Source organism: Tachypleus tridentatus, chromosome 10 (genome assembly GCF_004210375.1).
Source record: "Tachypleus tridentatus isolate NWPU-2018 chromosome 10, ASM421037v1, whole genome shotgun sequence".
Lineage (NCBI taxonomy): Eukaryota > Metazoa > Arthropoda > Merostomata > Xiphosura > Limulidae > Tachypleus > Tachypleus tridentatus.
In genome coordinates this window covers 75,994,323-76,014,401 of record NC_134834.1, presented here as the reverse complement: position 1 = coordinate 76,014,401, position 20,079 = coordinate 75,994,323, and the positions used below count along the sequence as shown (strand labels likewise).

At 34.0% G+C, this 20,079-nt stretch overlaps 1 protein-coding gene across 2 annotated transcripts; it reads right to left on the bottom strand.

Moving 5' to 3' along the window:
* Positions 1 to 262: 262 nt before the first annotated feature.
* Positions 263 to 19,366, bottom strand: LOC143229618 (homeobox protein SIX6-like). Of its 2 annotated transcripts, none has more exons than XM_076462197.1 (3): positions 19,287 to 19,366; positions 3,713 to 4,543; positions 263 to 2,883 (listed from the first exon to the last, which is right to left on the bottom strand). In XM_076462197.1, the coding sequence occupies exons 2-3, from the start codon at positions 4,348 to 4,350 to the stop codon at positions 2,604 to 2,606; spliced, it is 918 nt and encodes a 305-aa protein (XP_076318312.1). In that variant the 5' UTR covers positions 4,351 to 4,543; positions 19,287 to 19,366; the 3' UTR covers positions 263 to 2,603. The 2 variants fall into 2 exon arrangements, with proteins under 2 accessions (XP_076318312.1, XP_076318311.1); XM_076462196.1 differs by having other exon boundaries at positions 19,153 to 19,354.
* Positions 19,367 to 20,079: the final 713 nt, after the last annotated feature.

Sequence of the window (20,079 nt, the reverse complement as noted above, 5' to 3'; positions counted from 1 at the left end):
AATGTCCCCACGAGCATGTTTGGAGTGACGGGGATTCGAATCCGCGATCCTCAGATTACGAGTCGAGTGCCTTAACCACATGGCCATAACGGGACCCATTTGGTTTGTATTGTGTATTTGATATGTTTGTGATTGTTATTTAAATGTGTTCAGTCTCCTAAATGACTGATACTTTATGTAGACATTTCATACGGAGAACATAAATGAATTATGTATGCTTATTATAATGATTACAACATATAGTAATAAAATGTACCACAGGTTTCTAATGTTACTTATTTTAATCTAAAAGGAGGCCCGCATACAATTCTTAGTACAGAACGTAAGAAATATGTTGTTATTAAATTTGAATTCTGTTCAGTAATTGATCTCTAGAAAAAGATAAAGTCACACTGAGACTTTGTTACGAAGAGTAAGAAATAATGTACGTGAAACACTAAACAAAATATGAATTATTATAACGTGGAGTATTTTGTAAATATTTAACACTCAGGCATAAAGATCTAACATGAATCAACTATATTTTAAACAAAAAGTTGTCAAACATTAAATATTTTGTTTCAAGTTGTTATGTTTCACCAAACCTGCGTTTTGTTTACAGTAATTTTTACGTCTCAAAGCACTTATTTTATTGCGTGATATCACTTGAAGTTTCGATAATAATGACACTCGTTTTGTTACACATTATTTGATTTTTAACACCTGTATTATTAAATAATTGTTGTCAGTTTTAAAGAATGTTTTGTTCCACAGTATAATTTAAGATTTAAAAAAACAGTGGGTGTTTATTTAAAGTTCAGTGTTGAAACTGCGATATCTTGAATATGATGCTAAAACAAATTAATCTTTCCATTTTGTAAAATTCATTATTTAATGGAAAGTATTAAGAAACATAAACGATTTGTCAGAATCTCGTATCTACAATGTCGCACTGGCTTTGAGACAATAAATTTCAGATTTTAATTATTCTAGCGTCTATCATATACAGTTTTTCATTAATATTCACGCGTTTTACTGTGTGGTGTTTCCATAACACGCAAGTTTTTTTTATCCTACAACTTTGAATTACAGTTACACTACATCTTCTATATAAACGCATTATGATAGAAATCAAACGTCTTTTTTCTGTTCTGTGGTATATTTTCAAATGATTTCAGAAGTTAGTCTGTTAATAATTGTGCTTCTTTCTCTCTATATAAATACGTATATATTCATGTATACATGTTAATAACTTTACACTTTCCATGTGTAAAATAAGTAACACGTAATATATATCTGAACACGTAAGCATATGCAAAGATTTTATGAAGTGTTATACCATAATTTGTATGGGATATATATATGTATATATATATATATATATATACACCTTTCAGAACTTTATTGATTAATTCGGTTTCCGGTTTTAAAATGGTTTTCAAACACAAAGCCCTAAAATTCTAAAGAAGATTTATAAAGAAAGAAGTAAAGATATGAAATTCTGAATTGTTATTTATTTTTAAAGGAATTGTTTACCCCTCCAACAGTTCTCACTGTTTACCATTTGGAACTACACTCATTGCTTGCTCTAACGAACCACTGTCATTGTTTACTCTAATGGATTACTCTATATTTTTTTACTCTAACGAACTACTCTCATTTTTTACTCTTAGCGGACTACTCTCACTGTTTATCGTTGAAAACTATTCTCATACTTACCATTACGGACTACTCTCATTGTTTACTCTAACAGACTGTTCTTACTGTTTACCTTTGAGGACTACTTTCATACTTACCCTTATGGACGTCTCTCATTGTCTACTTTTACGGATTATTCTAATTTTTACTCTAGCGGACTACTCAAATGGATTTCTCTCATTGTTTATTCAAGCAAACTACTTTCATTGTTTACTCTTATGGATTACCTTATTGTTTACTCATTGTTTACCTTCATTGTTTACTTTTACGGATTACTCTCATTGTTTACTCTAACGGATGTCTTTCATTGTTTACTCTAGCGGACTACTCTCATTGTTCACTCTTACGAATTAATCTCTTTGTTTACTCTTACAAATTACTCTCATTGTTTATTCTATTGGATTATTTTAATTTTTTACTCTAGCAGACTACTGTCATTGTTTACTCTAGCGGATTACCCTTATTGTTTACTTTAGCAAACTACTCTCATTCTTTGTTTTGACGAACTTCTTTCATTGTTTACTTTAGCCGACTACTCTTATTGTTTGCTATAGCGCACCACTCTCATTCTTTACTTTTACGGATTACTCTCATTTTGTGTTCTAAAGGATTTACCCTCATTGTTTACTCTAACAGACTACCCTCATTGTTTACTTCAACGGACTACCTTCATTGTTTACTCGAACGGACTACTCTCACTGTTTACTCTAATGCACTACTCTCATTGTTTACTCTAACGGATTGCGATCCAAGTCAACTTTTTAAGTCGCTAATATCTTCCCCAAAGTTAATTTAAAGTATATTTTTCAAACACTTTTAGTATATATATAAATAATTAATATTGCAAAGCTTTACACTGACTAATACTTAAATCTCTTCTTGGTTCAAGCAACACACAAAATGTTTTTTTGGTGTTCCAAAAATATTTACATTATTTTTTTCCGTTTTTTTTGTGTAGTAATATTTCTTCTCGTTTCGTCTGACACACTGTGGTTATCTTTGTTTAACTTTTTAGCATGGCCGGCTGCAAATACACGTGATAAGAGCTCGTAGCATGCAAGGCGGCTGTCCTTTTCGTTTTTTTCCGAGTTACTTGTTGGCAATAAATTTTTAGCTAGCAGATGAGATGCCAGCCCACGTGGATAAATACCTTTGTTCTCCTGGTTTGACGTACAGTTGGTAGTAGCTTGGGACTGCTGGACCAACCTGTAAGAAGAATCGTATTTTTTGTCTTTTTTATTTATATTAACTTATAAATATTTTTTTAAAGTTCGAATTGTCAAAGTATGAAACTGCCTTTGACGGTTTTGTTGTATTTATTATTGTTTTATGAATTATCGTAATATGAATGTTTAACGCTGTTTTATCCATTAATATTTAAATGTTGTGCAAAAAACGTGCATAAGACACATAGTTTTGGGTTTCAGCTCCTGATTTTATTTAGTCAGAGTTTAGGAGACGGCTAGTATAGTTTTTATTCAAACTTTATAATTTATCTTTTCCAGATCGAATCCGGATAACTTGTTATATTAACCTCAAATGAAATATTTTTTTGATTCAAATACGCCTGAACTACGGTTCTTAATTTACTGTGAAATAAGCCGTTTTCAGGGCTGAATTATCAGCTAGTTTGATCGTAATAAACATCACACAAGCGACTGTATACGGACAAAACACCAGTCTGTTTCACAAGGAAACTTTAAAAAACTTAAATAATTGCACGAATACTGCATTGGTAAGTACTTTATATATACACTCTGAACATCTCGGCGATTAGATTAATGTGATATCAACTGTTCACGAAACCAGTTATTGTTTGTTTTCAATCACTAAGTAACTCATGATTTAAAAAAAAAAACGTACATAAATTGTTCTCAGGATTGGACTCGCCGATCGGTGATCAATGTACTGAGTCGAAATGCGTTTACACAATTAGAACATGTAAAACATTTGAAGCACTAATACTGCTATTAGTTATTGTCTCTAAAAATTCACCATCTCTTCCACCTACTCCTATTTTATTTAATATTTTTACCTGTTTTTTATTGCTGCAGCTCGGTCTCTCTGACGGCGATTCTTGAACCAGTTTCCTATCTGAGTCGGGGTGAGACCCGTGGCTTCAGCCAGTTCGTATTTTTTACTCGGGCTTGGATAACAGTTATGAAGATAATATTCTCTTAACAAGTCCCGCGTGCGTTCTTTGAAACAGTGTGTCCTTTGTTCTCCATCCCAAATCGTAGATGGAAATGGAAATCTTTTTCGCACACGGTATTTATCAACGGCACCAAGGGGTTTTCCCCGGTTTTTCTCGACTTCCATATAGTGGGCTTGAATCCACAAAGCTTGTAGTTTTGCATGAGACTTTCTGGAAAATCGCCGACTCTGAAGGATATGATAGAGTTCTCGGAAGTTCCTGTCGTGGAAGGCCACGGCTGCTCTGGCTCGAAGCACAGCCTCGTTCATGTCAGCTTCGGCACAGTGTGGATAGGCTACGGGTAGAGACCATAAAAATCGAGCCAAGCGACTGATATCTCCACTCTCCTCGAGGGCCTCGCACACAGCTACCATTTGCCCTACAGTGAAATGCAACGACGGAAGATTTACCACCGGATGAAGATTGACGGACCTCACTGGAAATAAGCTAGGGGTGGCTCCTAATGTCGAGCAGTTCATGTTCGTAGCTTCTGTTGTGTACCGACACACTGAGACACACGAAATATTTTGAAACCGTTAAATAGAGGAACAGATGGCGAACTTATGCAATCTGTGCACCTCATAAACACTTTCCAGTTGAACAACCACGATGTTTCCAACATTTTCCATCTCTTACCTTTCACACGAAACCGCTAAGGCGGAGCTTCTTCATCTAAGGAGGGAAGAGAATAATTTTCAACGCAGCTCATTACGTAACAATATCTTATAGGTTAGGAAAAGATCGTTTGGCAACGTTTAATTGGAGGACTAACTACCAACTAAACTACACCAACTACACAAGAAAAGATTCAGAGCATCTTCTCATTCTTTGAGATTGTTTGTTTTATGAATTTCGCGCAAAGCTGCATGAGAGCTATCTGCGCTAGTCGTCCCTAATTTAACAGTGTAAGACTAGGGGGAAGAAGCTAGTTATAACCACCCACTGCAGACTCTTGAGCTACACTTTTACGAACGAATAGTGAGATTGACCTAATATTTAACGCCCCCACAGCTGAAAGGGCGAATATGTTTGGTGTGACGGGGATTCGAGCCCGCGACCCTCAGATTACGAGTCGAGCGTCCTGATAACTTTGTTGTAGATGTCTATTTCACGTATAAAGTGACAAAAACATACAATAGTTGGTACATAAAAACAAACAAACTCCAAGGAGATGTTATAGTCAAAGTAAGTTTTGAAGATTTCTGAATATCCACATATTGTACTCAAAATACCTTGTAAACTGACTGTTTACAGTGGCGTCATTTTATAAAAATCTGAAACAGAACCACTGGTTGTTTATTATGACTTATATAACAGCAGTATTATATGCTACTTTGTCACTAATATACTTTAATAAAACCTAAAAACATGATAACATATTTCTAATAAAAACAAGTAATCATAACGAATTCTTGACAAAAGTCAATGAACAATCATGTATCTTAACAATATAAATTATGACGTACATTTGATAATTTTTACACCAAATTATTATGCACTCTATGAAAGTATGTGAATCATAACACTTTCTTCACAGAAAAGTATAAGTAATCTCGCATGAAAACATGATAAAAACACCTAAACTGTTTTGAATTCTTAATAAAATTATAAGTCAACATTAATAAAAAAATAAACAATATCACATAACTCTCACATAGTTCGAAAAAATATCGTCAAAAGGAAAAACATGTCTACAATAAATCCATTACTGAAATCTAATTAGGAAACTAATAAAACTGTATATATATATATATATGTATGTGATAAGTATTTAGAAAACTTTTTAATACCGGTCACATATCTTTATTTTGTTATGTAAGCTGTATTCCAGAAATAATAACACTATCATAAACCTGTATTGTTCCAACATTGTCTAGTTATTAGTAAGAGCGATTAGCTCTAGTGGAAAGAGAGTAAAAATGTTAATGTGGGAACATAAATATTTAATTAAAATTTGGCAGGCATCTCTGTAAGTGCCAGATGCAACATCCTGACGATGTATCGCACCTTATTTGACTTAATTTTCGAAACAAGTTCAGTGTATCAATATAACGGCCCGGCATGCCCAGGTGGTTAAAGCACTCGACTCGTAATCCGAGGGTCGCGGGTTTGAATCTCTGCCACACCAAACATGCTCGCCCTTTCAGCCGAGGGAGTGTTATAATGTGACGATCAATCCCACTCTTTGTTGGTTAAATAGTAGCCCAAGAATTGGCAGTGGGTGGTGATGACTAGCTGCCTTCCCTCTAGTTTTACACTACTAAATTAGGGACGGCTAGCGCAGATAGCCCTCGAGTAGCTTTGCGCGAAATTCAAAACAAACAAACAAACAAGTATCAACATAATTGAGTCAATAAATTCAACTCCCCTAGGCATCACAAAATATATTACAATTGTACTTGTCATGGGACATTAATACATTAGCATTAAGCCCGTTAAGTTTTTTAAACACTAAATTTTTGTGTGTAGTCCTTTAGATATTTTCAAAACTTAGAAAGTGTACTATAATAATAGTATTCCAGTTACACTATATTCGACACGTTTTGCTCAGTCCAGCCTCTTCATGCCGGTTGTGATACAAAAACCATAGTAATGATCGGGAATCTATTTATACAAGCTATTTGATACAACCATAACATGTGAAGTCAGTACTGTGTATTGAAAGTAACTTAAACAATTAACTGACTTGCCTTGGCTACTATCGTAAAGTTCTGAAAGAATCTGATGGCTATTTGGGGTGTCTCAATGACTACGAAGTTAAACATGTAAGTGGGTTAAACCTATTCCACAACACGTGATGGAGCGTCTCAATGACCGTGAGGTTAAACCTAATTGAGTTAACTCTGATCCACAACATTTGACACTCACCAAACATATTTAATACAAAAGACACTTTGAGGTCAGTGGACTGATAAAAAGTTACAAACTGAACTAATAAAAGACACCAGATCTAGCGATGATTTCAAAACTTTGGTAAAAGGGACAATCATTTAAATTCAACATAGTGACGTTACTGATACTCTAAGTGTCTATAGACAAATGAAAAAATTCATATACAAAATCTAAACATATCAACGCGGCCGTCTCTGAGCGACGACAGATCTGTTTCTCATATACCTTTCACTTTTCAATGTGCAGCACTATCTGCACTCACACTTTCCTCGCGCATGTGGTAACGTCGCCTGTACTTTCCTACTCCTATTTAATTTTTTCATAGTTTAATGAAGCTTAAAACTTCCCACGTACGCATACAAGTTATTATTTTAATTGCATAGGTTCCTTGAAGAAATGAAAAATAAATGCTTTGAAAAAATTACTTAAGAAGCTAATAAATAGATGAAGATGAGTTGAAATCGCATTTTTACATAAGAAATTTTGAGAAAATAATTGTGCTAATTTAGGAATAATAATGCAATCAAAAGAAAAAAATGGAACATGTTAAGATAAATCATATTATGCTAACTGTGTAATACTTTGTAGACGAACAGTTCACTATGCACATTAAAAACTGCATTCATGACAGAACTCACTATCTTTTTGCAGGTTGAAGGGTTTTTTGATCGAACGAAGACTAAATATTTTTTCGCACAGAGAAACTGAAGTTTTATTTACAAAATTTTTTGTTCTGTTTATTCATGGTTTCCATGCTGCATTTTAAGAGTTTTCACACTGTATTTTCACAATTTTTATTTTGTATTTTCACAATTTTTATTTTGTATTTTCAATATGTTCATGATGTATTTTCAGGGTTTAGATGCTACATTTGTAAGGGTTTCATATGGTATTCACAATTTTTCATGTTGTATTTTCAAGGTTTTGAGCCTGCATTTTTAGGGCTTTTATACTGCATTTTCAAGATTTCATGCTGTATTTTTTAGTTTTTTTTTACTGTAACTGCGTTTATTTCTTATTCATATTATAAAGAATCAGGAGTAGGTTATTCACAGTATTGTAAGGTTTGAAAACACAACGAAAATTACAATCAACATCCAATAAAGGGTGCAAATTATTTACACATGTTGAAAGCTGTGAATGAAATTGCTCTAATTTTGCTACTAAGATTTAGGCTAATGATAAAAAATAAAACAAAACACTAACTGAAGTAATTAATACAGCAATGATTTAAGGCATTTATATTAACACTGTACATTTCTGTTTGCGCGTCTTTCGGTGACAGAATTTGTTTCTTTAATTCAGTATCCGAAATTTATGTTGTTGTCTCATGAACCCTAGTTACACGAAGCTTTCTAATGCTCAACAAATATTGTTGTTTGTTTGGTTGTAAAAATTATTGCCTTAGGCTATGGACGCGCAGTGACGTCATCTAACTTCGATGGCTTTACAGCTAAGGTTTGGCTTGAATTTTGCCACAAGCTACGCGAAGGCTCTCTGTGCTAGCTATCCCTAATTTAACAGTGAAAGACTAGATGGAAGGCTGCTAGCTATCACCACCCACCGCCAACTCTTAGTTTACTCTTTTACCAACTAATAGTGGGATTGACCGTAACTTTTTAATGCCGCTACGGCTGAAAGTACGAGCATATTTGGTGGAACGAGGATTCGAATTCGCGACTCTCAGATAACGAGTAGAGTGCCCCTAACCACATCTGGCCATGCCGGGACTGACAGTTAAGGAATAGTGCTTATAATTTTGAATATTCTACACTCATTACAAACTGTATACAAAATAAGAAACTATAATTATAATTATTAAGTTGATATTTTAAAAGCGAAACCTTGAAATAAGTGATTTCATAATACATTTTAAACGTTAATATTTCTGATAATTGTTCAAAAAAGGGAACATTTAATCCTATTCCTCTATTGTTTTAAATTTTCGTTTGGAATTTGAAATTTTATTCAGTCTTTTAACGATACTTTATATACACATTCACCAAGATGCCAGGTTAGATATTCCTAGAGTTTAGATGTTATTTTATTTTATTTCGAACTGTTCACTAAAGGGAACGCAGCCAACTAGCGACACCAATCGTCACACGACCTTCGTCGATTCTCTGAGCCAAATAAATAAATATAATAATAAGTAAAAATCGTTATTCCTATTTAACATTTTGCGCCTCAGAGAGAAACGCAAAGCAATCGAGGGCGCTCACAAGAGTCCTTCTTTGCGCCCTATTCATGAAGTTAAATTTCGTGTTGTGCCAGTGATGAAGAGCTAAATCGAAAGAATTTTAAGTATACCAGATTGTGCTCTAAGCTGGTGATAAAGGTCCGTTGGTGGTCTGCGAGAGGTTAAATATTGACCCCCCAAAAAAAAACAACAAGAAGAGCATAGGGGTCTGTAAATCCAAGAGCCTCAGAAGTTGCTGTGGGGGAAAACGGGAGTACCCTGAGAAAACACACTTTCACGATGAGAGCACCGGAACCAAATGAAGGAACTGTCCATTACTTTAATAACGCGCCTGCAATGAATTGCTTGTTTGTTAGTTAAGCATAAAGCTACACGATGGGCTATTCGTGTTATGCCCAAACGGGTATCGAAACTCGGTGTCTAGTGTTTGATCCTCCAGACATTCCGCTGTGCCACTGGGGGCGCCTGAACTAAAAGTGCGAAGAGTGTTCAGTGGCATTTCATCTCGAACTATTGACCTTTCGAATCTCAGTCCGACATTTTAACCTCTAGGTCACCTCAGAACCCGGACATGTGACCCCTAATCTCCTATAAGGTGCGGAAGGTTACGTATTTTCGTCTTTGTTCATACATATATAATTATATGTGAATGAAATTTAAAAATGAAAAAAATCTTAAATTCACTTTCAATGGTTTTATAGTTTCTATTAAGCGTTGTAATTTCTTTGTTTATTTTTTTCTAAATATTTTTATGTATCTAAATTTCGTGGAATGTTATATACATTTATCATTTAAATATTTATTTGGTTATTCAGAAGACAGGTCATTAGTAGCAGTCACACTTTCAAGATAACAAAGAACTCTGTAAGCATCTAGTGTATACAAATATTAATAATAGAGCACAAAATATTTACCCAATATGCCGGCTTTTTAAACCTATCTTTTACAAATACAAATTAATTGGTTATATACATTTTTATTAGGAGAAAGTGTTAATAATTATTAATAATTCAAATTTTATTTTACCAGTAACTAATATTAACTCTCAAAATTGTGACCCTGATAAAATCAGGTTAAGCTCATGGATGTATACCCCCAAAGTAGTTTAGCGACAATTGTGAAGACTTATAACGCTAAAAACCGGGTTTCAATACCCGCGATGGGCAGAGAAGAAACAACCCATATTTGCATTTAGCAACAGACAAACAAAAGTATAGATGAGTTAAACGTATCAACAAGTTAAGATACACCTTCAGTACTCAAGAATATTCGGATACACTTGAAGTTTCACCTTTTTATTTTCCTATCTTTGAAACTTACAAAACTACTGAAAGTATAGCATTTCAGTTGGAGAAAGAGAATAAACGTACGGCTAGTTTAATCTAAAACAGTAAAAGAATAAAATAGATGTAAACTGTAAAATTAAAGCTTATTATACAGAATAATCCGTATGGAAAACATAATATTTTTTCTTATACTGCGCTAGCTATATTAGCATTGTAAGAACAACAAACGTGAGACGATACTTTATAGAAAGCTGCAAAGTTTGTAATTCTCTATAATCGTGTTACTGTTTTTAAACTCAACATTACGACATTTAAGTTAAAGAATAACTCGGTTTAAATGCTCTCCCTGTAAATATTTTAATAGTTGATATGATAATCCCACGAATAGTTTTATATTCTACGTTCATATTTCTGAAAATACTAATGTTGCAATAGGTGTAATAGGCAATTTGAACTAATATTGAATACAAAACAGTTATTTTGCATATTTTAGTTTCATTTTTCACATCAGAAATACGTCGGAAGATGTCTAAACACATTGACCATTAATTTAGAATATTTATAATTCACGGCCTCTAAACTACAAAATTTCAGGCTCACTCACTTATTAAGTGTAGTAACATAATAGCCCTAATTTTTTATCAGAGGATATGAAAATAAGTCACCAGATTCAAAATACTTTACTAAAACATTTTAGATAAATTTAATCACAACATAATTACTCACTCACATCAATTCATCAACAATCAATCACTGACCTCCCCTTCTTACTTATCAATAAATATAGTTATGCAGGTATCTGTAAGTGTATATTATGTATTTATGAATATCATACAACCTTCATATGGTTGTTTAGGTGAGTTGATTAATATGTTTTTGGAATTTGGAGAGAAAGTTTAATATTTATTTGCTTACTAACAGTGATGTCTAACTTAGATATCTAAGGTGTTTTTATAATGTTCAAATAGCCAGCTTCAACTACGTAGATTCTACATCTGAAGTTACGTCTTTTGTTCAGTCGCTTTTTTTTATCATGTCCCTTGTTTTAATTGGCTATTTTTTATGTTATGACGGATACGTGACGTTGAAATTCTACACCAAAATGTAACTTATTTGTGCACTAGTAGTAATTCTCAACATCAAAACAACGTAATATGATCATACTTCTCACTTACTTATAATTACACAGTGGCACGGCGATAAATCTGCCAACTTATAACGCTAAAAACCGGTTTTCGATATCCATGGTGAGCACAGTATAGATAGTTAGCTCATTGTATAGCTTTGGGCTACAGACAAACAACCATGATTATATTACAATTGAATAAAATAAAGTATTTATTTGAATCTGATTAAACCTCAATTACTTCATTATTTTCTTTAATAGTTCAACTGTAGCGTAAAATTATTAACGGAGTCACTACAGTTGTCGGTTCGCTACAGTTGCACTTTTATTACAGTTGTGTGTTTATTATAGTTGCAGGTTTACTATAATTGTAGATTCACTATAGGTGCAGGTTTAACTATAGTTATAAGTTCGCTATAGTTGCAGGTTCACTGTGGTTGTAGGTGCACTATAATTGTTTCAAAGCATCTTATTAATGTTTCTTGGAAGAGCATTTGTTTCGAAGTTTGTAATACCATAAAATGACGTAATGACAACATCGTGAATTGTGGCCCTTTTTTACTTTACTTTTACGCGTAATTTCTGTTAACTTTAGAGGAGTACTTGTTATAGTCTCGTAATGGTTTCTGACTCTTCTCTGATTTCACTCACTCATCCAAACACTTGTATTGTTTCAAACTTTGGTTTGTGCTCGGCCCGCCCTCTGAAGGCATTTAATACAAACAACTTCAAAAAGTAATAAGAGTAAAAACTTTCCCCTTAGAGTTTGCAAAAGAAACTATGGGCGAATGTACTCGTAACACATGACAGAATTATGATTTTAATATAAAATGGACAGCTACATAAAATTAAACAGTGGAACATATTTCAATTTATATTTTACAAAAATAAAGATATTTTGTCATTAAATCGCTTGTGAATTTAATTATGAATAATTTATTGTCCAAAAAAGAAAACTTTATATTGGACCTCGAAGTGAAATTTTCAAAAGAATAGTATTAATAAAATTTCTATATTATTAATAGAAATAAGAAAATATATACACAAAAATTAATGCATATGCATTAATATAGTGAAATAGATACCACGAGGAAAACTAAATATGTTAAGATTAGGACGATGATTATGTAAGTTTTCACACAAATGTATCGAATGCACTCAATGCTTAATAGTACACGGCCTGGAATGGCCATGCAGTTAAGGCACTCGATTCGTAATCCGAGGGTTACGAGTTCATATCCCCGTCGCACCAAACATGCTCGCCATTTCAGCCGTGGGTATGTTATAATGATACGGTCAATCACACTATTCGTTCGCAAAAGAGAAGCCCAAGAGTTGGCGGTGAGTGGTGATGACTAGCTGCCTTTCCCTCTTGTCTTACACTGCTAAATTAGGGACTGCTAGTACAGATAATCCTCGTGTAGCTTTGTGCGAAATTCAAAACAAACAAACCAATTAATAGCACGCAATGAATACAATAAAATGGTTTTACCTAATTATTCTACCGTATACAGATATAATAAAATACAGATTTAGACATTTTACTGTGTTGTAATCAGGAGTGTAATATTTTGTAAGAGCTAAGACTTATATACAATTTAAAAAAAAAAACATATGGTTTATAATGCATACATTTCAGCCTAAAGAATTTTATTCCGCCTATTAATGACATTTCTTGGTCGGCTCTGGTTTACTGATGGGTCAGCGGTAAGTCTTCGGATTTACAACCCTAAAACTAGGGGTTAGAGTCTCTCGGTAGACAAAGCAAATCGTTCGATGTGGCTTTTCTGTGAAGAAACATACACACTCTCTGATCGCAGGAAACATGTTTGCCCTTTCAGCCGTGAGGGCGTTATACTGTGACGGTCAATCCCACTATTCGTTGGTAAAATAGTAGTCCAAGAGTTGGCGGTGGGTGGTGGTGACTAGCTGCCTTCGCTTCAGTCTTACAGTGCTAAATTAGGGACTGCTAGCGCAGAGAGCTCTCGTGCAGTTTTGCGCGAAATTAAAAAAACAACAAATAAATGTTTTTAGAGCAAAGCCACATTTGGTTACCTGCTGTGTACACCGCGGAGAACGGAATCCCAGATTTTAGCGTTTTAAGTCATTACATTTAACGCGGTAATATCGGAATGCCATTAACTAATGGATCGTGAGAGTTTCTTTAATATCGTAGCTACGACAAAGCACAACTACTGATAATATATTATGTGAATGATAACCTTGAACCGATGTTTATGCAAAGCAAGTATCAAATGACAAATCACGCGATTTGATATGCAAATAGAAATTATTGGAGTCTCAGTCTACAAAAGATCAGGTTGTAATACGGTCCAGCAGCTCAGAAAATGATCATAAAACGTTTTATAATAAACCGTACAGCCATTTCAAATACTAATGCAGCTCCTGTCTGAAAAGTTTAAAACAAGTGGCTCAGTGGCTTATGTGGTAATATGGTTCACTCCCTCTTCAGAACTGCTGTTTACAGGTATATCACGTGACATACGATCTCTCACGTCCTTATCGAGTTTCAATTCCAAGTAATCCTGCTGTCTATCTTGTTCTTGGTACCTCTGATTCCTAGAAGTTTCTGAACAATCGAGCACGTTAGGGATGCGTGACATCATCCATTAGAAGTTCTGACTAGTTGCACCTACAAGTGGAAACACTAATGGTTGTAAGAATACGTCTCTGTACACTATGACATCCATAATGCCAAGTCGTAGTACATCAAGTTCACTATGGCTACAAATACCAATCCTTGCCTAAACCAGTCTCTTACCGCCACCGTATGAATGTCCTTTCTCTTTGAAATTGTGGTTGGCTCCGGTTCCTTGGATATTTAAATTGTGTAATATGAAGAGTGATTGATGTGAGTGAATCTTTTGATTGGGTAAGCTATTTCGTCAAGTTGGGGGGGAGGTACTATAACTGGGAAGAATCAGTGCATTCTCCCAAATGAATACCCCCTTAGTGATTTACATACGCCTTCTTTCAATCTCAGTCTCTCTCCACAAATACTGACTTTTTTTTTGGGGTGGGGAGGGTGATGACGCCCGTAGGGGACAGATTATATGAAGAAGCTAAGCCGTTTATACGACTGAAATCCAGTTTTGTGAAGATGACGTCATCGGTTCGTCTTGTATAACTATTTTTACAGAAATTTGTTTCTGTTTTTTTTTTTTCATTCGTTCAGCTGTTTTTCCAAACTGTTGATTCAGTGGGGGCAGCACCAGTTTCTTTAAGACCGTATTTTCACCCAGCTGTCATTTTGCGGGGTTTCTAACACTTACTGGTCTACAGTCCTTGTTTCTAGCCAAGTATATTTTTATGTGTTTGACTAGCATTTAAACAACCTATTGATCTCAGGAAAATCTCAGTTGTTTGATCCCTGTATTGGGCACAACACAAATAGACCACTGTGTAGCTTTACTATTAATTAAAAAAACAACTCTGAATCTGGAAAGTGTTACCCATCCTGCTGTTGTTAAAACTATGAAAATATTGCGTTCCACTCATTTTTTTATACAACTGAATAGGTATGTCGTACACACGACAGGTTCACTCTCTTATTCACTTAATTGATATAAACACGAACTAAAGTTTGCGGATGGCATTATTTAATAACAGTCTACCTTCAAGTCAAAGATCTTCATTGCCTCTAAATGTTCGGCCATTGTAGTCAGTAGAAGTCAAATTAAGATTATGGATCGTAGACGTTTCTTTCCCAAAAAATATTTTTCTTCGTGATATAATTTAGCTTTTATTTGTTGTCAAATCAAATTCAAATAGCTTATATTAAAAATATAAATACAAACATAGGATATAGCATAAAGTAAAATATAATACTTATTTTTCCACTTATTTTTCAATGAGATGTAGTGTGACACTAATTATTCTTCGTGTTTAGTAAAGTAATGACAAGGAACGTGGACTAGTATGTTTAGTTCTGTGTTAGGCCCGGCATGGCCAAGCGTGTTAAGGCGTGCGACTCATAATCTGAGGGTCGCGGGTGCGCATCCCCGTCGCGCCAAACACGCACGCCCTTATAATGTTATAATTTTACGGTCAATCCCACTATTCGTTGGTAAAAGAGTAGCCCAAGAGTTGGCGGTGGGTGGTGATGACTAGCTTCTCTCCCTCTAGTCTTACACTGCTAAATTAGGGACAGCTAGCACAGATGGTCCTCGAGTAGCTTTGTGCGAAATTCAAAAACAAAACCTCTGTGTTCTACGTGTCTTAATAATTCACGTTCTGTACTGAAATCACTTATTAGATTTATGGATTAATTTGTTATCGTTTATCGGGTAAATTACTCTCTGCAAATATGTACATTCGAGTCTTTCTTCACAGAAAAGTAAACCAGTGTTACAAGATGAAAAAAATACTTGAAGGTTTTAGAGAATTTACTCAATGTTTAATTTATTGTTTTTGTAACTAGATATTTTGATAATTAATTGTATATAAAAAGTATAGTGTCATCGTATTATGTCTTACCTTCTGATCATGTACTTCTAATTACTAAATTCACGAGAAAATATCTTTTATTACAATATTTTTAAATTAAAAGAATGAAACACATATGTTAACGATATTAAAATTCTCATGAGTTTACGGAACTCAGAGATATTTGAATATTCCAATAAAATTTGAAGAAACACCTCGAACAATCAGGTTTTTTCAACTTCTGAAAACGCTATTTGTTCATAAAATGAACTTCCCGACGATCGGCAAACTATATGGTATATGTTGTACTTAAAACAACAAGAGCTATCATTGTATTTGTAATTCAATAGATTTTAATAACAACTTATTTTGTTTGTTTGTGTTCTGCAACACACAGTTACAATTCAACATTTTTGTTTTACAAGACGTAACTCAACGACAGTTTTCAATAGTCAATTTAAAACTTTGATACATAAGCGCTGTACACCCAATTACTGGGCCCAGCATAGCCAGGTGGTTAAGGCACTCGACTCGTAATCTGAATGTCGCGAGTTCGGATCCCCTTCACACCAAATATGCTCGCCCTTTCAGCTGTGGGGGCGTTATCATGTGACAATCAATCCCACTGTTCGTTGGTAAAAGAGAAGTCCAAAAGTTGATGGTGAGTGGTGATGACTAGTTGCCTTCTTTCTAGTCTTACACTGCTAAATTAGGGACGGCAAACGCAGATAACCCTCGTGTAGCTTTGCGCGAAATTCAAAACAAACCAAACCCAATTACTGCCTGCAAAAACTGTTTTTAGGTTTAAGTCTAATTTGTCTAATTATATAATGAGATTGGACTGTCATTCATATAACGCAATCACAAATCCCCTTTGCGCGAAATTCAAAACAAACCAAACCCAATTACTGCCTGCAAAAACTGTTTTTAGGTTTGAGCTTAATTTGTCTAATCATATAATGAGATTGGACTGTCATCCCTATAACGCAATCACAAATCACAAATTTTAGGGGACTGTTTTGTAGTAAATGGTCATGAGCCATTAATTTTCAGATTCCAGTTTGGACATTTTAGCCACTGTGGTTTCCAGAAATTATTTCAGTTTTTTTTATAAGCATTATTAAGATTGAATTGGAAACGTAATAAATTATTCCTGCATAAGTACGGCTGAAATTCCATGTATATCGAAATTCTGTTTGATAAATTTCAATCATATAAATCTATGAGTTTTTGAGTGAAAGCATAATTATAAAACTTACTTTTGATGAAATATGAACTCGCAACCAAAATTTACTCCTCAAATATTAATAAAACAACTATTATAAATACTTATTGTATGTCGCTACATAAACTGTGTTTAGTGAAATGGGTTTTATTTATCAAACGTTGATATAAGTATGAAAATAGAATGTGTGAAGGTATATTGATTATTTATTTATAACATATTTATTATCTACAACTCTCAAGAGATGGCGCAAGCTTCGAGAAGATTTATTTATGTAAACTGTATAAACATAAACAATTGGTTTTAAACTTAAATAAGAATCTGAATAATACTCTGTTCCAAAAATACTAAAGATGAAAGATCAAACTTAACAACACTTCCTGTCATTGGGCAAACACTTCAATCTGTTAACTGAACAAAGCTGTAGTTCACTTGGAGTATCTGAAAACATCTATCCTATCCTGCTCATCACAATTTAACAAGGTCTTACTCCAGCTTACAAGGTACAATTATTGTCTCACTATAATTTATAATACATAATGAATTAACAACAGTTTGCTCTTATATACAGGACCTAACAATTATTCAACGTGTTCTGGCAATAAAATAATTGCGTGGGCGAGATAATTACAAAATGTAGAAGAAAACAACCAAAGTGAAACACTCGTCTAATGAAAAGAACCAATACGAAAGCAAAATTTAAGGCAACAACCATTGGGTTTCCGATGAGAAGAAAAACATTTTTTTTTGAAAAGATAGAGTTTAAGAAAAAGCGAAAAGAAAAAAAACACGTGATTCGAAGGCTCGAAAACGCATTTTTAAAATGAAATGGAACAAACAAAAGTATGAGACGTAAAACACACATCCAAACATATAAGTAATAATAATCTGTTCAGTAAGGTTGTAAGAAATTACAAACATTGAAAAGACACTGGATTACAGTAATGACATGTTGAAAAACTAAATAAAAAGTAAAAGATGAACAAAGAAAACAAAATATTATATAAACAACAAGTATTTCAACGACAATGCCACATCTGTCTAGGAGTATAACACCTAATGATATAACTACATCAGTTTAGAACAAAGAGAAATATACAGCCTCTCTACAATCAACTAACAATAATGTAACAAGTGTTTCATTCAAGTCTACAAAACACAGTAATTCCATATTAGCCCTTTTTTTTTTTTACTAGAGCCCAGGACATTATATCCTCGTTTCGATTTAAAATATATAATGACCACAGCTCAGAGTCTATGACATTCTGTGATTCAACACTAGCTTACAACAACAATAAGTCAACAATAGTTCCGATATTTTACAACACAACAATTGAGCCACAGATCTAATTACGATTACTGTTGATAAAAATTAACACAATCTAGTATTGTTCTGCAACACACAATTATATTCCAAGGGCATTTTGGTTCTACTTTACAAGACACAACTTAACAACAGTATTTATTTTATCTTAGTTTCTTATCTAATATTACACCATGTTTCCGTTCTTTAATTTCCGGCAGAACCGCCTGACCTTGTTCACGTGCTACACCACATATTTTTACTGGTGCAAGACAGAGTTTCCTATTGCCTTGAGGAACTTCTGTTATGATAAACCTATAGTTTCGCGTCATGAGCGCCTTTCACTTCATTTCTTTCTCTTATGAGAAGGAAAACTTTAAAATTACTTTTCACTGATGTAAGTTACATTTTGTTATTTTCACAGTGGCCACGTTCTATTCAGAGGCATTAGTTCAGCAACGTTTTGTATGGAAGAAAAAACATGACATATACATAAAAAATCAAAGTCAAAAATAAATATTTATTCACGTATCTCCCGTCATGGTCAGTTGGTTGGGACGCTTGACTCGTAATCTAAGGATTGTGGATTCGAATACCGGTCACACCACACATGCTCGCCCTTCTAGCTGTGATTGTGGTGTAACATGACAGTCAATCCCACTATTCGTTGGTGGAAGAGTAGTCCAAGAGTTGGCGGTGGGTGGTAATGACTAGCTAATCTTACACTGCTAACTTAGGGACGGGCAGCGCAGATAGCCCTTGCGTAGTTTTGTGCGAAATTCAAAAAACAAACAAATACTCACATGTCAGCTTCCCCTTTTATGAAAGTGCCAGGCAAAGAAAGCATTTTTACAGTATTTTTTTGTATCTAACAGCTTGTAGAAAGAGCTGTGTACAATATGACTTCAATCTAGCAGTAACACTTTAGTTGACTTACTCTTAAAATGGGCAATTACAGCACGTATGAAACCTATACAGTTGTATACACACGTGCTTTGTAATGGGTTTAGCTTGATACACTAACGACTAGAATAATTATTGCCTCTTGGAGGAAGGAAGATGAGTCATTATCATACAAATGTATTGTGACAATTTTGTATGTTTCTAAGCGAACACCATACTTCTCAACTAGTTCAAATAACTGCTTTTTACTATATTTCCTTTATCAATAACAGCAGTAATAGTAAAAAAATTAAAGCTACTCTTTATATTGTTTTCAAGCTACTTTAAAGTATCGCATTGCCAATATTTTTAATCCAGCTCCTTCTAGGGCAACTGATAAAATACATTTTTTTTTCTTTATAGCACTAGCTTATCGTAGTAAGCTATACATTACTCTTGAAAGTAGTTTCAAAGTGTATTTCTTGAAGATCTTTCTAAGTCACTTCCCTTGCAGCCTTGTAATGGTAAATTAGATAATTTTCACGCTAGGCTTAAAGAATATTTTTCGACGATATTTCTAAGCTAGCGCCCTCTGATGGTAATTTAAATATATTTTTGTTAATGAAATAGCCTTGCCACTGTATATTATACTTTTTTTTTTCAATTTGTTTCAAATAATAGTTGTTGACGATATTTCTAATCTAACTCCCCCTGGTGACATTTATATATTCAATATGATAGCTCCCAAGTGGTGCTTGTTTTACATTTCACATCGTGTTCTCTAAGAAGAGCGTTTATGAGAAACCAATTTGTATACATTATTTTAAACTCAATTCTTCCTCACACAA

Bases quoted from the DNA above. Each gene is read 5' to 3' on its own strand.
- LOC143229618 (XM_076462197.1), bottom strand. From the start codon at position 4,350: ATGAACTGCTCGACATTAGGAGCCACCCCTAGCTTATTTCCAGTGAGG. The intron at 2,884-3,712 runs GTAAAAATATTA...TTCTTCTTACAG, and splicing joins GCTGCAGCAATAAAAAACAG to GTTGGTCCAGCAGTCCCAAG.